This window comes from Rattus norvegicus, chromosome 3, assembly GCF_021556685.1.
Source record: "Rattus norvegicus strain SHRSP/BbbUtx chromosome 3, alternate assembly SHRSP_T2T, whole genome shotgun sequence".
Taxonomy (NCBI): domain Eukaryota; kingdom Metazoa; phylum Chordata; class Mammalia; order Rodentia; family Muridae; genus Rattus; species Rattus norvegicus.
This window is the reverse complement of record NC_141536.1, coordinates 24,552,499-24,573,433: the sequence shown is the minus strand read 5'-3', so window position 1 is coordinate 24,573,433 and position 20,935 is coordinate 24,552,499. Positions and strand designations below refer to the sequence as shown.

The 20,935-nt window shown below is 37.6% G+C and overlaps 1 protein-coding gene across 2 annotated transcripts in view; it reads left to right on the top strand.

Annotated features, from left to right (window-relative positions):
- The window catches only part of Lrp1b (LDL receptor related protein 1B), a 2,085,328-nt gene that overhangs the window by 1,379,908 nt on the left and 684,485 nt on the right, over positions 1-20,935 (top strand). For both annotated transcript variants that reach the window (XM_087654909.1, XM_087654910.1), the window contains exons 26-29: positions 231-395; positions 648-892; positions 10,469-10,600; positions 12,752-12,979. In XM_087654909.1, coding sequence (XP_087511035.1) covers positions 231-395; positions 648-892; positions 10,469-10,600; positions 12,752-12,979 — 770 coding nt within the window. The remainder of the gene's footprint in view (positions 1-230; positions 396-647; positions 893-10,468; positions 10,601-12,751; positions 12,980-20,935) is intronic.

Genomic DNA, 20,935 nt, shown 5'->3' with positions numbered 1-20,935 from the left:
CCCACTACTACTGTTCATCACAACCTTTTTCTTCAAAAGATTTCACAAGTTGTAATTCTACCTGCATGAACTGATATGGTCTGTCTGCTCCTATGGACTTGAAGCCACTGGGTTAGATAACACAGCCACTTCTCTTTCGAATTTTACTTAGAAACTTCCCCCACATTGCAGGCATGAGATGAACCCTGGAAATAAAAAGTACAGCAATGGCATTATTTCTCTTTCTTCAGAATTCTTTTCTGGACAGACTGGGATGCCAATTTCCCTCGCATTGAATCTGCCTCCATGAGTGGTGCTGGAAGAAAAACCATCTATAAAGATATGAAAACTGGGGCATGGCCTAATGGACTGACCGTGGACCACTTTGAAAGAAGAATAGTCTGGACAGATGCCAGGTTAAAAATCTTTTTCAGTGTTTTCAATTAATTTCTCCAGTCTCTAAACCATGTTATTAAATAGCCTAATACATGGACATAACAAATTAGATGAGTGTTATTTTGTGTGGTTTGCTGTTGATTTGCTTTGGAAAATATTATACATAAATCCATAGGAATACTTAATTTTCATTTGCCTAGCTATATCATAACTATATCACTGGACTCTTTCAGTGCCTTTGCTAAACCATCGATGTACCAACATTTCTCTAGGTCAGATGCTATTTATTCAGCCTTCTATGATGGAACAAACATGATAGAAATTATCCGAGGACATGAATACCTGTCACATCCCTTTGCTGTGTCTTTGTATGGGAGTGAGGTGTACTGGACTGATTGGAGGACCAACACACTGGCCAAAGCCAACAAGTGGACAGGGCAGAATGTCAGTGTGATTCAGAAGACCAGCGCACAGCCATTTGACCTTCAGATTTACCATCCCAGTAGACAGCCACAAGGTAGGTGCTTAGCTAACCATGTCAAAATATTTCTACCTAAACAATGAAAGCATGGACTGCAAAAAAAAACTTGTGTAAGCTAATCGTTTCATGTTTCAGGTAGTGCTAGGTTTCAGTTAAAGAGCTCAAGATATTTCTGCATTGATTATTAATTTTTTCCATCAGTATAATGTAATGTTAGAACTCAAATTTTACACTGTCTTGAAATTTTGAATCACTGATAACATGGCAAGAAAGTGTGGAAAGCTCTCTAAGTTCTTTTACTGTGAGTCTAGGGAGGCAATTTAGCAATTAAGAGCATGCAGTACTCGTGCAGAATTCCCAGGTTCAGTTTTCAGTACCTGTAACTCCAGATTCAGAGGATGTTATGTTTCTTCTGGATTCCACGGGTACTCAATATCAATGGGCACATGTACATACTCACAGATTTGACTAAAGTAAAAGAACTATTTAAAGAACATTTTAAACCTATTGGACATGTTGAACCAATAGCAGAATAAGAAAGAAAACATCAAGAACCCAGAGTAAACATGTAGTCACTAGTTATCATATTGGAATATTACAGGTAGCTGCATGGTAAAGAATGAGCGGTGAGTGGTGTCTCTCTCTCCACTTGTTGGTTCAGCAATAACAATTCTTTAGGTTCTTCTGCTCAGTCCTTGCAAGTGTTTTTTATCCCGACTCACATTTCTTTTCTTGAATGTCATGGTCTTATCTCATAGCAGCAAGCAGCAGCTTAACCTGTTACACTTCTCCCCCATTATTTGGCCTGTAACCTGTTGGGTTTTCAGTCTAGTACCTGGTCCCTTTTTTATTATTGTAAGAGTTTTACATAAGAGTATGAGGGGCTGGAGAGATGGCTCAGCAGTTAAGAGCACTGACTGCTCTTCCAGAGGCCCTGAGTTCAATTCCCAGCAACCACATGGTGACTCACAACCATCTGTAATGGGATCCGATGCCCTCTTCTGGTGTGTCTGAAGTCAGCGACAGTGAAGTCAGTACCCACATAGATGAAATAAATAAATAAATCTTAAAAAAAAAAGTGTGTGATTCTGCTACCTCACCTAAAGAGACTAGTCTTTTTTTTTTCCTTCATGGGTGGTTTTCCCTGGCTGTTCTTTGGTTCACAGGTTAAGCATTATTCTGAATTCACATTCTATTGTCTTGTTCTGATGCTGACTAAAACTGGTGGTTTCTGTGGCTAAGAAACATCCTGTGGCCTCTCTCTGTCTCCAGCACTTGGCCTTTCTTCTCCCTGAGCAATATTGCTTGAACGAGATGTGCTTGTCTGTCCATTTTCTGTGCCGTCCCACCGCAGTCTGAGTGAGGCTAGTTCTTTCGGTCTTCTTTTCATTTCTCAGCCTCACTTCTCTTGTTGACTTTCTTGGCTGGGGCAATTTCAGCTGACACTGTTGGTGCTTTCCAGGCCTGCTTGGCTGTCCCTCACACCGTACACAGTCTGTACACTACTAATACCTTAGAGGAAGTTCAGAGCCTAATCATTTTCCACTTAAAGGGTATTTTGTAATATGCTGACCTAATTGTTTTTCACCTCAAAAGTATTTAGTAATATGATAAATTTAAATAAATCTTAGTGAGCAGGAAATCATGATTCTGACCATCAGAATGTCATTGGTATAATAAAGAAGTCATCTCTAAGAACTTCCTTCAATATAAGGATCAGAATAGAGTGTGCATGAAATGTATTCACATGATAAAATTTATACAGTTTAAATAGCTACAAAAATATTACATAGCTTCATTTTTGTCTCCATAAGTATGTTTTGTAGGGATTGTATCTTTAGGTTTAGAGCTATTAAATGGATGATGATGAGCTTTCTTAAATTCACTGAATGGTAAAAATTATATTGTGACAATTTTTTATATATGGAAGAGGAGTGGTGATTTAGTTGGTTTGAGAAAAGTGTTTTAAGCAGGTTTATTTAAATGAAAACGGTTTACATGTGACTTCTCTAAGTTCCGTACAATGGAGAATGTTTGGTCAGTTGAGTTTAAAAGTAGTCTCTCAGGACTCGAGGAAATAGAGTTTTTACTTACACCTAGTGAGTATCAATTTGCTGTTTCCTAAATGAAATTCCGTTCATTTTGAGTGATCAGAATATGTTTTACAGACCCCTTACTCCACTGGTGAGGATCACAGAGTACCCAGTAATCATTATCTGCCCTATTCAGTGAAACAACACTTCACCATCTGCGGAAGAAGATCCAGGATATGACCACTACGTTACTATTGTCAAGTAGAGAATTAACAATGATGTGCTGACAGAGGCTAGCATTATCACAAGCATAAACAAGAATCTCATTTCTTGTGAATAATCTTATGACGATCACAGTAGGATGTTAAATTTCAAAACGTGACAAAACACACTTTCTGTTAGAACAATGGAAACCACATGTCCCCATTGAAGAACTGAAGATTGCAGACACCTTGAGCTTCCAAGTATTTTCAAGTCAGAATTCATACAAGCACTGACACCAAGTTTCTTTACAAGCCAGCGCTTGTTATTTTTGCAAATTTCCAGCTCAGGTACTAGGCTCAGACATTTTGAAACCTATTTGAGTTTCTTTTTACTCGATGATTCTTCACTGTTATGTGAGAGTGGGGAGAAATAAACCAAAAGTTGCTTGGCATGCTGCCTCACCCCTGTAATTCGAGCACTTGAAAGGCTAAGACAGGAGAAGCATGAGCTTAAGACCTGTACAGACTGTGTAAGGCATTTTTTCACCATAAACAACACCACCAAAGATATAAAACATGATGGAGCAATAGTGAATATCTTAAGTCTAACTAATATGCTATGTATATATTATTAAACATTATTAGCATATTATCTATACTCTCTGTGCATCTTTTCATTTGTCAGCCATAGATGATAATGTGCACATTAGAAGATTTAGTAAACATTTTAGCATTTACCTGAGGTAGTACAAAAAATTAAAATAATGTTTATGCATGAGTACATACTTGAATAATTACATATTGTATATTATTATATTTACATAACATAACATTATAAATTATATATATGTATATATATGTATATATATATATATATATATATATATATACACACACACATATAAAGACATAGGAGAGGAGGCTGACTTACTTCTTTGTATTGCTATACATGATTTTACGGAAGCTGAGAAGTCTGTCTCAAGGAAGGCTAAAGGTGTAACTCAGATAAGACTCAAAATTTAAAGACCAAGAACAATAAAGAGACAATGGCCCAAATTCTAATTCCAGGCGAGTGGTTCTCAAGTCCAAGAGCTTGGAGCATAACTGGTGGGTAGCAGGGGAGGAGGGCTGAGCCAATACGAATAAGAAATGGATTTGACCTTACTCTACTTCTTTGTGTTTCTAAAGTCCTTATGGACTTGTTGGGGGTCTCATTAATTGGTGAAGCAGAATTTTAAATTCATTATACTCTTTCAAATGCTAATGATTTCACAATGTTTACTCAATATACTGATTTTAATTTCAGTGTATATGGAAACATGCATCAAAATATTCTTCTATCTAGACATTCTATACCTAGTCAAGTTAATACATAAATTTTCTTTTTTTTTAGTATGTAATAGAATTTATTAAGGCCTGGGGAGAGGAATAGAGGAGTGAGTAGAGACAGAGAAAGGGAGAGGAGAGAGAGAGAGAGAGAAAGAGAGAGAGAGAGAGAGAGAGAGAGAGAGAGAGAGAGAGAGAGAGAGAGAGAAGGGTGGCCAGGAACAGGCTGGCCAGGAACATGTTGATACACAAATTTCTAGCAATGAGTTAGCAATATAAGTCAAGAGATGGCTCGTGTAATAATATGTATGAGATCTACTTAGCAAGTTAGGATCAGCCAGTATTCCATAGTTTTATTAAATATAGTTTAGAGAATAATCTGGAAAAAATTAAAAAGTAGTTAAAAAGATTTGGGGATGGATTTAGAATTTTCAATGAGTCGATTATTAGGTGAAATCAAGAAGCTGGATGAGATTACTAATGAATATTCCAGGCAATGAGTGGGAGACAAGCATAGAGTCTTGGAAAAAGCCAAAAGTGGCACACAAGGTAATGTGTTCAGCCCAAGGCTGGGAGGTAGGACCGTATACTAAACTAATGGGGAATATTGTGAGGAGTTTCCTTATAGATGAAAACCCATCACATTAAACAAGCTTATAAGCATTTTCCCCATAGAAATGCTGTCATCCTCTACCTGTCATGAATTTTCCAAAAGGTTGGAGTGGGGGATGGTCTGAACCCGAATAAACTAGAATATTTGGAAAGGGTGGGTATTGTGATGGTCATGCCTTCTAGTTTGGAATCAAATGCTAATAATTGTTTCCTGATTTGAGTCTTTTTAACCCTTATAGCGATTACTCTTCACCAATTGTGGTAAATTTATATTTAAAAATAAAATTGCCATTAAACAAGTTTTTAGAAATGTTGCTTAGAAAGTTCTTAGAATATTTCGTAACTTCCATAGTCTTAATATATTCTTTTTGGAAAGTTAGTCTTTTTGTCTTTTGAGTTTTTGTTTGTTTTGATTTTTGAGAGGGCTACTTATTCTGCAGTGGATACAGCCATCAGCTCTCAATGGCTGCTGAGGTGCTGAGGTTACAGAAGTGAGCCATCATGCTCAGGTGTTTGGGGAGTTCAGCTTGGGGTATTATTATTTACGTTGTTAAACCACTATGTTTTACAAAAAGATATGCAGGCTGTTTGTCAAAAGTCTCCGCAATATCAAATGTTTCCAACTGTGTCAGGAAAATATTTCTATAGAAACTTTTTCTTGATAATATTAATAAAATCATTCTTATACATCTAATAGTTACAAATCAATATGTTGATTTTTAGAAGAACAAATAAATGACACAAAAGCAATGTCTCCTTTCTCCTGTAAGGATTTTGACTTAGGCTAATATAAGAATGGTTTTAATGAAAGTTATAATTATCATTGTGCTCAGAATTGTGAGTTTTGCTAGTCAATGAAACAAAAAAGTAGGAACAGTACTGACACCTATCATATATGCCTTAGTATCAATTAAAAAGGGCACCTTTCCTTAAAATGCTATAAATAACAATCAATATATTTTCCTGTTAAAACATTTACTGAAATAATTTAAGTTTTGTAAAACTCATCATAAATGAATAACAAGGCTATAATGATGCATTAACAATTAATTATGTTTTATTAGTATCTTCTAGATAAAAATAATAGGATGGCTTTGAAGTTTTCATTTTTGCTAAGGAGAAATAGCCAATAATTAAATACAGTTTTCATGAACTATGAATCTCTCTAATAATACTGTTTCTCTTACCATGTACCTTGGTCTTCTGTGGCTATGTGAAAAACTGCCATCTTCCATGCTCTTTTACTCTCGATGATTTCGCCTCACCTGCAGTCTTTATGTGCTTTTGGAGATTTAATTCACTTTCCAAGTCTTTAGATTACTGTCATACCTAATCGTGTATCACAAACACTTGAGAGTTAGTAGTGGATTCATAGATGCTTACAGCTAATATAATCATGAATGCCATAAACTTTTAAGGAAAACAATATGTCAGTATACAAAAAGCATAGTTCCAATCAGCTCATCACATGGAGCTCAGAATGGAAATTAGCCCTTTCCTTAGCTCAATTCAGCCTTGTTTGTTAATAATTTTTATTTGACCTTAGCCCGTCTCTTCTTTTCTTTACCTGCTAAGTTATGGAATGTGTCTGGCTACAACGGAGTGTTTAACACACAGGACCCTAGGCTCAATATCATAAGTAAATTCATAGAATTCTGAGGATCCAGAGTATCCCAGACTCCATTCCTAATACAATAACAAATAAATACAAAGAGGTATGTGAATTCATAGACAGTTGAGCATACTAACACGCTTGGTCAGTCCCCAGTAAAATAACAAACAAATAAACTCATGGAGAGAGGACAGGGCAGGCAAATCTCTATGAATTCAAGGCCTACCTTGTCTACCTAATGAGTTCCGAGACAGCCAGAGCTACACAGTGAGATCGTATCTCTGGGAGAAAAAATAAAAAAAAATAAAAAAAATAAAAAAAACATCAACTCCCCCAAAAACAAAGACTACAAAAAGAAAAAGAAAATTAGCAGAACTTAGGGAAGCCTAAGGGCAGGCAACAAATAATTATGTAAAGCAGTAAAAGAAAAAAGAAATAAGGCTTCAATGCTCAAATGTATTATTTGGAAGACTGATGTTATTTTATAACAAAATTTAGCATAGTATTCATAATAAAGAACAGAAGGGTGGAAAGAAGGAATTGGTGGTCCAGTTAGAGGAGTCCCAAGAGAAGTAATTTACTGAGACGGTGTGAGGGTACAGTGGGGACCCATGTAAACCCTTCCAACCTGGCGGGTGTATATTTTAGAAAGCCAGCCAAGGCTAGCCTGTGGAGTTGAGGCGTTAAGAGATTACTAAAGTAACCCCAATCAAAGGTCCAGGAGATGGAGCGCATCTTCACCAAGCACAACATGATCCCAGTTTCACTAATTCCTGCACTAGCCCTGAAGACTGAGCATAATGCTTGCTGGCGCAAAGATGTTGTCTTTTCAGCCGCGTTTCCCAGCCACTCTGTATTTGGAACAACCACAAGCTTAGTCAGTGAACTGCGTGAATGAGGGCAGACACCACAGGCACCTCTAAGGTTCTTTGACAACGTGGGATTCAGAGAGGGGAACCCTGGTGCCTGTGGCAGTCCATAGTGCAGCGGTCAGCTTTTTCTCTCTTGGATACAACGGAAGTGTTTTGGGTGGGGTTGGGGTGTCACAACCTCTGTATTGATAATAGATTTTCTAACAGCACTTGACAGAAAAGGGTTAATTATTTTCTATCAAAGGCTAACAAAACATTTCTAAGTGAGAAATATTGGAAAGTTTTGTGGAACAAGAAGCTCCGGTTAAGGTCAATAAACTCTTTCTGCCCTGGCAAAGTAGCCATGGGTAAGATGTAATCAACGTGCTCCTCTATGAGGTCATCTAAGTTTACAAAAACTTTCCATAGACTGGACTTCCATTTGCGTCACCATCTGTTAATCCTCACCTTATGTTACAAAAGGAGGGCTGTGAACCACATTCTTCACCTGATTCACTAGAATAAAATATCTATGCTTGCTATTTACTGAGAGGGAAAAAACTTTTAAAAGACTTAGCAGTATTATTTCAAAGAGGAATGAGATTAAAATGAAAGGCAAACTTTCTTTGTGAATTTTCCAAGCTGTGAAGCAGAAAATATTGTGAATTATACAGTATAGCGTTACCACTAATATAGACACTGGGCTATAAAATCAGTGTGAGTTCTTATTCTATGTTCATAGAATTTTAATATGTTTGATTTTTTTTAAAGGGGAGTTTATAATTGTAGCATGCTGAGAAGAGTGAAAACTATTCTGGACTAAAAATTAAAAAAATAAGAGTAAAATCAAGTACCTAGCCTGGGACTGTTAAAGAATCTGCTTTTAATTGCTCTAAGTGGGGTCATTTGCTTTTTAATATGTTTTAAAAACTTACTATTTTTCCTTTCTTCGCTTCACATTTGTTCATTATTTTTCTATGTATTTTTCAACTTTCTTTCTTTTTTTTCTTTCTTTCTCTCTTTCTTTCTTCCATTTTTATGCAAGTGTGGGAGGTTTTGAGTTTTCTCTTTCTTCTTGTAGCTACTGGACACCCTCCCTCTAGGTGGCTCGAACACTCACATTGCTTCTTCCTTTAGGGCCTTCTCTTCTGCAGCACTAGTCTTCGTCTTCCGCTTGTGTGGCATGCTTCTCTTAATCTAGCAATCTCTTTGGAATTCTGAGTAATGTAAATTCAGTTAAAGGCTGCGATCCTGAGTCATGGAGAGGCTTAGGGAAGGAGTCTCCAGGCCCACAGTTTCTGTGGGTTTCTGTCATATACTTTAGTTGTTGGGTTTTGTTAGCAGGTGGTTTGTTTCAGAAATTCTTATTTCTCTCTTAAAAAAAGATTTATTGTACAGAAGAAGTCGTGCTTTGCTTTTATGATCTTCAAGTGGGAAGTATGACAACTGCCAAATATATATCGAATATACAGCTAATTTCTCATATATGGATTATGTAATTCTCTATATTAATTATGTATTCTAGTGTTTTAATCTTTGTGTTTTAAAATGCACTAATGCAATCTACTGGAGGACAGCAAGAAAAAAGTCAAATTTTGATAGTTCTTCCTGGTTCACAGTTGAAACCAGCATATCAACAACAACAAAATAATATAAACTCAATTGAATGCAAAAAGTCTCCGTGGAAATAGATAGTACAAACCTCGACATTTTGTCTCCATTTGATGAAGGGCACTGGCTGATAAGTGTAATACAAAACTGTGAAGAGTTATCGGTGGGGGCATTCTGAGGCTCGTCTATTCATACACTTGTGCCAAGAAAAACATGCCCATTTCCTCTAGGGATTTGAAAGGTACCTCTCACAGGACAGGCTGTAGAGAAAGGTCAAAAATTCTTCCCTAGGTTTTATGACCTGCCTCAGGAAAGAAGTGTGCAGAGACGGTCAGAGAGACCTCTGTATGTTTTTCCTTTTCAATATACTACAATACATAGTTCTGTATTATAGAATATTATATTCTGTGGTGTGTATTGTACCCTGTCTACCCAGAACAATAAATTCACCAGATAGAAAGGTGCTACTCTTTAGTTGAAAGGTAAAAACCAGGGAGGTAAGAAGTCACAACTCTTCCCACCTTCAATTTAGTAGCCGAGTTGTGAAGCCTTTATTCTATTAACATCAATCAATAAATAATTGTAATGAAAATTATAAATATCCACAGTAAATAAACCGATAAGCTCTATTCAAATAAGGTAGTAGTTATTGTTCAATTGAAATAAAAACTTTGGGGGCAGAAGAGATAACTTCTCTTGATGGGACTGGTGATCTGAATTTGATCCACAGGCGTGAGATGGTAAAATGGGAACACCATTTTCTGAAAATTGGTCTCTGATTTCCATATTCATGGCATGCCAACACATGCACAGGCACACTCACACACACAAAGTATGAAATGAAAATCTCATCTCGAGTCATAATAGAGAGACAAGGGAAATAATTCAGTGCTAGGTTTGTTCCACTGCTACTGAAAGTTGGCCTGAAGAGAGGGGTGACGTTTATTAGAGCGGTAGTTCCCAGGCCCAGTCGGTAGTGGGGTGGATCACACCAGAATACAGTATGTGGGGCAGGTTAGGAACATGGAGACATCCATCAGAACTCCCAGCATCTATGACAAGATCTACCTGAGTTTGTCTCATGTTAGTACAGCAATGGTTTCTGATAATTTCCCTCCCTAATTCTTAAAATGTCTCTGCATCTGTGATAACAAGGAAAATGAAGGAAATTCTCTTAGCTGTGAATTTAAGGGGCTGGAAGGTTTTTAGGGATACAAGGACTCTGCACAGCTGCCTGCTATTCATATAATAATTCTGTAGGCTCAATGAGGAAAACTGAACCTTGAATCATGAAGTGGATAAAGCTCAGAGGATCCCCGGCATTCTACTTTCTCACTGTTGCTCTATTTCACTGTCCTTGGCAGCTCCCAATCCTTGTGCAGCCAATGAAGGGAGAGGCCCCTGCTCTCACCTGTGTCTCATCAATCATAACAGGAGCGCAGCCTGTGCCTGCCCCCACCTAATGAAGCTCTCCTCCGACAAGAAAACCTGCTATGGTAAGTTTCCCAAAGTTCCTAGCCAAATAGGAATGGATTTTTTTTTTCAGATTCCACAGCATTCATATTTCACTCAGAGTGAAGAGATTTTAAATGCCTTTAAGGACTCAGCTATTTCTGGAGAAAGTGACAATCCTTCAAAATGTGGTATATTTGCTGTTTGTTGCTGTATTCATTTTTTCTGCTACATTTTATTTGATGAGTTACGGACATTTATCTCTGCAAAACAGATGAGGGAGTATAAGTTCACTGCCCAGGAAGTGATGACTTAGGTAACCTGCACAGTAGGAGTTACTCACCAGCTTTAATCTGTTCATTTAGCAGGGGACTGTCAATCTGAAGGGAAAAACAGAAATACACACACACACACACACACACACATAATATACATATATATTTAATATATATATATATATATATATATATCTTGAAAATTTTATTCTAAAGACAAGTAAACAAAAATATTTAAAATACTTAAACTAAATAACGTGTATTAATTAAAATAAATATTTTATTAACATTTTTGTTAAAGTCATTACTTAATCTATAGGGCAGAGAACAGAATCATTGATCAGAGATTAAGCTAAGAAGCTAATACTAGTGCCTTTAATTCTATGTAGGGAAAGATAAGACTCCTCTGATCCAGATTCTTGTTCAGGACAATTAATAATTTATAGAGGGACTCAGAAGGCCATTAAGCAACAATTATTAAAAAAAAAGGTACTAGAGAGTACAAACATTAGGAATGGGGAGCCGCAAGTTCTAGCAAGCCAGGGAGCCATGCTGGGGACATTGGTGTGTCTTTCATCAGCTCAGGTAGATGGGAGGGGAGTGTGTCACCTTTTGCCATAAGGAAGTTATGTAACAAGTTCTACCTCTGTGGCATGGGTATACAAATATTACAGACTTGAAGAGGTGCAACATTCCCTGTGCCCACTTTCCTTAATATTGCCTGTAACAGGTCTAGCCCCATAGAAAAATGGCGAAGCACCCATGACCTAGTGGAGAATGTAGGGGACACAGCATGCTAGTGATTTTAAAGATCCCGGTAAAGAATCCAGGAGTAGCTTTGTCAGATAGTCTGTCTCCCTACATATGAAGACGACTATTGTACAAGACAGTTTGTCATGTCAGACTCTGGCAGAACCTCTCTGGAGACACCCATATCTGGTTTCTGTCAGCAAGCACTTCTTGGCATACACATGTAGAAGAGGATGACCTTGTCAGACCTCAATGGGAAGAGAGGCCTTTGGTCCTGGAAAGACTCCATACCCCAGTATAGAGAATTGCCAGGGTGGGGAGGAGGGAGTAGGTGGGTGGGGGAGCACCTTCATAACAGCAGGAGGAGGGAGGATGGGATAAAGGGTTTCCAGAGGAGAAACCTGTAAAGGGGAGAGCATTTGAAATGTAAATAAATAAAATATCCAATTTAAAAAAAGATAGTTTGTCATGGACACTGATGACAGATTAGTGCCTTTCGCAAAATAACCAATGACATCAAAAATTCTAGAATAACTATAACTCCTATTTCCCAAACCATACAAGAATACCTGCCAACAAATTTACAATGAAAACTGGAGATTACCTGTGCCCTAATCTTGACAGGAAATACATAAATTGGTTTTTAGAAAAGTACTGCTTCATTTTATTTTATTCAGTGACTATTTTAGTGAATTATATTCTTAGGTGCTTTAAAACTGATAAGAGATAATATTATTTTAATTATATACCAATATAAAGTATGGTTGCTGAGACTGTATACCAGAAAGTTCTGGTTTTGTTTTTTTGTTTCCTGTTTTTGTTGGTTTTTGAGACAGGTTCTCACTGTATAGTCAGGGAAGGCCTGGAACTGAGAGATCTGCGTATATCGCCTGACCTGGCTTTAGTTAGCAATGCTTTGATGCTGAGATAGAATTAGATGCTAAGACTTTCAGGATATTTCAAATTAAATGATACCACTTAAAGGTTTTTTAACTTGCTTTATATCTGTTTGTTACGAGTACCTTTAAGATCTACACGTTTTGTCCATCATATTTTAAATTTTTGGTGTTAAAATTTAAGTCATTTCAAGTTGCGACTTTAGAATTTCTAGACTGCCTTACATTTTGCCAACGATATAAGAAAAATGATCACTTTAATTTCTTTTTCTAGAAATGAAAAAATTTCTTCTTTATGCAAGACGTTCTGAGATCCGAGGGGTGGACATCGACAATCCATATGCGAACTTCATCACAGCCTTCACTGTCCCCGATATCGATGACGTTGCTGTAATAGACTTCGATGCCTCTGAAGAACGTTTGTACTGGACAGACATCAAGACACAAACCATTACACGGGCTTTCATTAATGGGACAGGGCTAGAGACAGTGATTTCAAGAGGTAAAGGACTTGAGTGTTTGTTATAACACTTAAAGGAAACAGTTTCTTTTGCATTCTTCCTGCACTTTTAAACTCAGTTGAAAGTTGTAGTGGGATATTCAGTGAACCAAGAGTGTACTCCATCTCTCCAAAAGTTGAGAGCTACAGTTAAATCAAATGGCAGGTTGATAACTGGAAATTTAGATCCATTGAAAGGAAAAACTGCAGAGCAAATTAAAAATTTAAATGTCTAAAACATGTTAAAAGGCTTTGATTTTCTGCCATGAAACACTACTCACATAGAGACAGCATAGGACTCCCCCAGTCCTCTAAATTAAGCTGTGTGTCTAAACCTTACTTTAAACATTGCACAGGGAAATATTCGAGAAGTTTTCTGCATAAGCTCTTACCAGGTTAAGTTGAATTAACTAAACAAAAGTGAGGACTGACGACCTGGCTGAGTGGGTAAGAGTATAGATCACACAAGTCTGAAGACCTGAGTTTCATTCTCCAAATCCACAGTAAAAGGACAGAATCTATACCTAAAGCCGTCCTCTGACTTCTATGTGCCTGTTGTGTCATGCTTTGATTCACATGCATAGGTATACATATAAAATATTTTAATAATATTTCTAAATTATAAAACCCGGCTGAAATTGAGCATATATATATATATATATATGGGGTGTAGTGGCTTAACTCTAGATATTTAGTATTGTATTAATGTATTACTTGCGTCTATGTTGGCTGTCTTATTTTGCATCTGTTTCCAGCTCAGTGAATGAGTCTTCACAGAAAACTACTCACTACGGATGAAAACCAGACCAGGTTTTCCTGCAACTGTAGGCCCTCTGCACTTAACACAGGCATTTTAGAAGGACTAAAAGTCAGGGTAATATTTACTCTTATAGACTAGATAAAGGACCATTGCTCTGAAGAATACTGTGACTTTTGAATCAAACTGTGTTTGAGAAGTGTTTGTTTCCTTTTTGATTTTATTAAACATCTTCAGTTTTAGAAGATTATTAGTAGGGTTTTATTTTTATTCTATCACACATTACATCGCAACTGCAGATTCTTCTCCTTCCCCTCTCCCCAATTTCTGTGCCACACATTTCCTCTCCCTCATATCCATACCTTGCCTTGCCTTCTCTCAGCCAAAAGCAGGCCTCCAAAGAACATCCACCACACATTCCAAAACAAGCTACATAAGGCCAGGCACATTCCATCAATCAAGGCTGGAAAAGGCAACTAAGTAGGAGTGTTAGGTTCCCATAAGCAGGCAAAAGAATGAGAGATCCCCCCTCCCACTCTGAGAAATCCCACAAGAACAGCAAACACTCAGCTACCTAGATTAGACCCTAAGAACACCCAGATCTCTGAAAGCCTTCAGAGTCCCTGGCAGAGGATTCTGTGGGCCATGTTCTCAATGTGTCCTTGACTCCTCTGCTTCCTCTGATCCTTCCTCCTACTCCTCCTCAGGACTCCCGAGCTCTGCTCTGCCTAATGTTTGGCTCTTGGACTCTGTGTTTGCTCCTATCAGTTGCTTGATAAAGTTTCTGTTCCAACAGTAATTGTGCTCCAACCCCAGAACTCTCTGCAGAGAGGATAAAGTGTAGGTCTAAGTGGAAGGTTTTGTACCTGGGTTGGTCCCTTTAGTTGAGGCCTTGCCATATTACAAAAATGGGCTATTCAAGCTCCTTATCCTTTATTACTAGGAACCTTTGCTAGAGTTATTTTTGTAGATTCAGTGGAGTTTCCATTACACTAGGTTTCTATTCCCTTCCGGAAAAGCCCCCCAATTCTAGTAATTTCCCTCTCCCCCAACACCTGATACCATCAGATCTGAGTCTAATCTATCACCAGTCCACTGATGAAATCTATTCTATTTCCCCTTCCTAGGGTTAACTTTTTGTCCCCTACTTAAGTCCTTCTTGTTATTTTAGCCTCTTGAGTTCTGTGGAATATATGGTAATTACATTTAACTTCACAGTTAATATCCGCTTTAAGTTTAACCATGTTTGTTTTCCTGAATGTGTGGACTACCTTACTCAAGATACTTTTTTTTAGTTTTATCCATTGGCCTGCAGATTGCATGATGTCATTATTTTTAACAGCTGAGTAAGACTCCATGATGTAAATGAACATTTTCTTTATCCATTCTCCAGTTGAGGAAGATCTAGGTGTTTCTAGTTTCAGGCTATTAATACACACACACACACACACACACACACATATATATATATATGTGTATATTATATATATATATATATAATAGTGATTGAATCATTAGGTAGATTGGTTCCCAATTTTCTGAGAAATCACCAGATTGGTTTTCAAAGTTGCTGTACAAGTTTGTTCTCCTACCAGCAGTGGAGGGGAGTTCCCCTTGCTCTATATCCTGGCCAGCATGAGCTGTCTCTTGTGTTTTTTGTCTTAGTCATTCTCACAGGTATAAGATGGACTCTCAAAGTCCTTTTGATTTGCATTACAGAGCTTTTTAGTTTCATAAAGTCCCATTTATTAATCGTTGATCTCAGTGTCTGTGCTATTGATGTTCTGTTCAGGAAGTGGTCTTTAGTACCAAGGAGTTCCCCTGTTTTGCTTCTATCAGGCTCAGTATATCTGGATTTCTGTTGATGTCTTTGATCCATTTGGACTTGAGTTTTCTGTAGGGTAATAGATATGAATCTGTATGCCTCCTTCTACCAGCCAAAATCCAGTTAGACCCACATGATTTGTTAAAGATGTTTTCTTTTTTGTAGTAATATTTATGGCTTTTTAAAATCAAAAGTCAGGTCTCCATAGGTGTGTTGATTTACATGTGAGCTTTTGAGTTGATTCCATTGATCAACCTGCTTTTATAGCAATATGATGTGATTTCTATTATTACAGCACTTAGACCAGCTTGAAATCAGGGATAGTCTCACCTCCAGATGTGCCTTTATTGTAAAACATTGTTTTAGCTATCCTGGGTTTTTTGTTTTTTTCATGTGAAGTTAAGTATTGATCTTTTAAAAATCTGTAAAGAACAATGTAGCAATTTTGATGAGAATTGCATTCAATATGTAGATTGCTTTTGGCAGGATGCTGATTTTAATATGTTAATCCTGCTGCTCCATGAGCATGAGAGGTCTCTTTATCAATTGTAGGTTTTTAATCTTATTTTTTCTTACTGAAAGTAGATTCTTCTTTCATACAACATACGATATACCCTACCCACAGTTTCCCCTTGCTCTACTCCTCCTTGCTCCTCAGAACTCCCTGTCTAATCCAAATCTACTCCCTCGTCATTTCCTCTTCTCTAGAGAGAGATTGCTCAGGAGTAAGTGGTATTTAAGTTCCTAAGCAGCTAAGTGCTTAATTAGAACAATACAAGTTTGCAGGTTACAGCATTTACAACCTCTTTCTTTCAGGAGCTTCAGGTACACACAGGGGCAACACAAGCCTGACAACTGATTTTAACATGATTTCCACATGTCTTTAGAACAATCTGTCACATGTTAATGGAGTTAAAACAACTTACCGAGTTAAAATATGTCAGAGGTGATCAAATTTATTTCCAATTCAAAGGAAATTCAGAGGAACTACTATGATTATTTCCTTTTTCTACAGACTCTTCTAAACAGGTCTTTGTGTAAAATAGGTAACAGCCCTGAAGATGTCATTATGCTCACTGGAATGGTCTTCCTCCAGAGTTCAGGAAGGAGTTCAAGGCCTTTATCAAGAATGTGAACCTCCTTCTTACAAAGCTCTGAAACCTGCATATGGCTAAAGATTCAGTTTGCAAACATTAATGAACAGGTTTTTGTCCTTCGAATTTTACTATCTGAACAAGTATTTTCCATATGAGAAGAAATGGAGGGGGATGCAGGATGGCTCCCATGGTACTGCCACTAGACCAGAGGGTAGAGCATAGGCAACCCTAAGGAGCCGAAGGAAATTTTCTGATTTCATCCAGTTCCTTACAAGCATGTGACCAAAAGCACTGCTTTCTGGGTTTCAGCTTTCTGTGGAAACATGCAGAACAGCATTTGATATAAAGAGGGCTTTATAAGACATTTAACTTTGTTTTAGAAGAGACTCTTTACCAAATACATGTGATGTTCGAGTCCTGGACTGAAAGTGGATACCAGGTAGCTCTTCAAGGGTTAGTTGGCTGCTTTTGTGGTTGTGATCAGTGATTAAAGCTAAATAAAGAAAGACAGAGTTTAAGGAAAGGTTGTGGGACTCTAAAAGGGACAAATACAAAGGCAGATAGTTTAACCTGATGGCAGAGACAAGGCTCTGTAAAAGTAGCTACTCTGTTTCTTCACAATTTCAGTGGACAGACGTAGTACCTCTCTTCCAGAAGCCCACCTTGCTAACAACTGTGTGGTTGTTTGGGAAATGTGGCCATTTGCTCATGTATTTGAATGCTAAGTTCCTATTTGGCTCTGCTGTTTTGGAAAGTTTATGTTTGGAGTCTTGCTGGAGGATGTATGTTGGGAATACCTTTGAGAGTTATAGTGTTAATCCTAAAAAGTGAGGGAAAAGGCCACTGACCCAAATTATCCTGACCAAATTAATTAAAGCAGGCAATTAATTAAAGCAAACTTTTTATTCATGTACACAGACTGCCTCCCCCTAAGTTGGGGTTCAAAAAGTCAGTATCGAATGTGAAGGAAACACGGTTTTTACAGTTCAGGGATTGGAGATTTTGAAATGAAGAATTTGTTGGGCACCATAGGCAGAGTTCCAGGAGCAGAACATAGAAAGGTGGTCAAAATAAGGTGGTTATAACCAGATAACAACATTTGAAATAAATGTAAGAGTTGCAAGTTGGCCATTCCGACTTTTGAAACAAAGACACAATTGCCATTTCATGGGACAAGATGCAGAGCCATTTATAGCTTAGGTAATGGGTGGAGCATAGCCCAATGCTTGAGAAAAATAGGTTTAATAATGAACAGGAATGAGCCTAGTTTTTCTTTACCACAGATAGCTTTTAAACCTAATGTGGATGCAGGCTGCTTCAGCAATAGCTTTGCCCCACTAGGAGTTCTGTCTCTTCTTCATCCTTTGTAGACAGGATGTCTCTGAAACCTGAACCTGAGGCCAGGCCTATTATGTGCTGCCATGCCTCCCTGCCACACGGACCCTTATACTTGAAAAACAATAATACAAAAACTCTTCCATAACCTCTTTCAATCATGGCGTTTTGTTACAGCAACAAAAAACATAGCCAATACAGATTAATAGGACATTCCATTAATAGCAAAACCAGAGATGAACTTTTGACAGTTTGACTTTGGATCTTATCAGAGTATTACAAATTGCAACAGTATTCTACATACTTTACCTGTACATCTTTTGCAGCCCAATGGATGAGCTCTGCACATCTTGTTCTTCCTTCCTCCCTGATTGCCCTCTATTCCTTCTCAGTTTTTTTTAATTGAAAATAGAGTCTTCTATTACCTTCTCTTATTCAATACATCCCCACAAGAGTTTTCCCTCCCTATACTCCTCCTAACTCCCACACCATCTCCCCTCTTCCCCAGATGCACTCTCACTTCACTTCCTCTTTAGAAAAGAACAAGAAATTATAGCCAGACAGGACAAAATGCAACACAATAAAACAAGGCAAAAGTGCTCATATTGGGATTGGGGATTTAGCTCAGTGATAGAGCGCTTGCCTAGCAAGCGCATGGCCCTGGGTTCGGTCCTTAGCTCTGGAAAAAAAAAAGTGCTCATATCGAAGGTGACCCAAGAGAGGAAAGGAGTCTCAAGAACAGGTAAAAGGGTCAGAGAAACTCCTGCTCCCACTGTTATGAATCCAAGAACAGCAAGGAAAAAGTTGCAACATACACATGAAGGATGTTGTGTACACACATGCAGTTCCTGTGCTTTCCTCTTCAGTCTCTGTGAGTCCCTGTGAGCTCTGCTTACTTCACTGAGTGGCCCACGCTCTCCTGGTGTTCAAGGAACGTTTACAGCACAAAGTGCGTACATAAAGAAATTGGAGAGATCTCATATTAGCAATTTAACAGCACACCTGAAAGCTCTTTATCAAAAAGAACTAAGTACACCCAACAGGAGTAGAAGAAAGAAATTATCAAATTGAAGGCTGAAAGCAATTCAATAGAAACAAAGCAAACAATACAAATCAATAAAACAAAGAAGAGGTTCTTCAAGAAAATAAACAAGATAAACAAACACTAATACAAACTAAAAGACACAGAGAGATTTTCAAAATTAATGAAATCAGAAACCTAAGGGGGACTGAAATAACAGAAAATACTGAGGAAATCCTTAGAATCATAGGATATACTTTAAACACCTGTATTCAACTAAATTTTAAAAAAAGTCTCTCAATAGGTACCATTTACCAAAGATAAATCAAGAACAGATAGACCTATAATCCCCCAGTGAAATAGAAGCCATCATTAAAAGTCTCCAAAGCATGAAAACAAATCATGGCAAGTTTCTGCCCAGAATTCTATCAACCTTTTAAAGAAGAATTAATGTAACTACCCCTCAAATTATTTCATGAAATGGAAATAGAAGGAACATTGCCCAATTTATTTCATGAAGCCATAATTCCTCTGATACCCAGATGATACACAAACTCAAAATGAAAGAGAAGTATATATTAATTTCCCTTATAAACACAGATGTTCAGGTCACAAAGCTGAATATCTCTGCAGTCCCAATCCTGTGCTGGTGTTCTGAGGAAGTCCTGGAAAGCCAATGTTCTATTTTGAAATCCTGAAGAAATGGGTTCTAATACCAAGAAAGACATGTATCTAGAACAGGATTGAACTTGCCAGTCAGAGTGTGAAAAATCAGACAAAAGCAAATCCTTCCTTCCTTTTTATATACTGTGCAACTAGATGGTGTGGTCCTTAAGATGGCTCTTTCTACCTCAAAACATCCAATCAAAAACAAATAATGACAAAACCCCCAAAAACAACCAAATGAAAACCAAAACCAAACCAAAACAAAAAACAAAAACAAAAGCCTTCACAGTCTTCATCAGCTATTATTAAAGTTGACAGGAATGGTCATGTTGACAAACAATATTAGCTATCACGAAAATAAAATGTAATTTGATTCTAAGAGAATCCATAGGAAGAGATTGGCAGCAAACAGCTTTATCCTCTGCCCCCTATAATGTTTTCCTTGAGCCTCTGCCTAGACCTATCATTCAAGCTGTCAGGTTTATTGATTGGATATGATAAATGACCTAACATTAGCATGACACGAATACTATCTCACTTAATCTCTGCACATCCAATATTATACATGAATAATTTCCATTCTACTGATGAGAAAACTCAAAGTCATAGAAACTGAACTTGAGACTCAAAGGCACAATGAGGAATTAGCGAAAACAAACTTACCTTTAGGACCACATTATTAGTGCTACTGTATCCTTCATTGTGTGTTAATAAGACAATTTGGGATTTTACTGCTAGTCACTGGACAATAATTCTTTCAGATATCCTTTTAAAATATCCCCAGAGCTCAGTTAACCATCCCAACTGTGGATTTCTTTCACCTTTTTTTCACAATAATGTACCTCAGTAAAATTTAAGATACTGCTGGTAGTTAACACATGAAGAATATTACAAGATTAAGTCATAAAATGTACCTAAAAGAGTACTAGGGTTGATTGTGCTGCTAAGTTTTTTTTGTTTATTTACTTGTTTTTATTTAAACTTAAAGTCACCTGGAAAGGGGGAACTTAAGCTGAGTTGCATCTAATGGACTGGCCCATGGACCAGTCTCTGGGAAATTTTCTTAGTTAATGACTGATGTACGACAAGCCATCTAAATGTGGGAGGTGTCATCCTTGGGTGAATGGTCCTAGATCATAAGAGTAGGACGAGGAGTAAGCTATGGAGTAAGTCAGTGAGCAGTGTCACTCCATTGCTTCTACCTCAGTTCTTGCCTTCAGGTTCCTTCCTGCACTGAGTTTTTGTGGGACAGATTGAG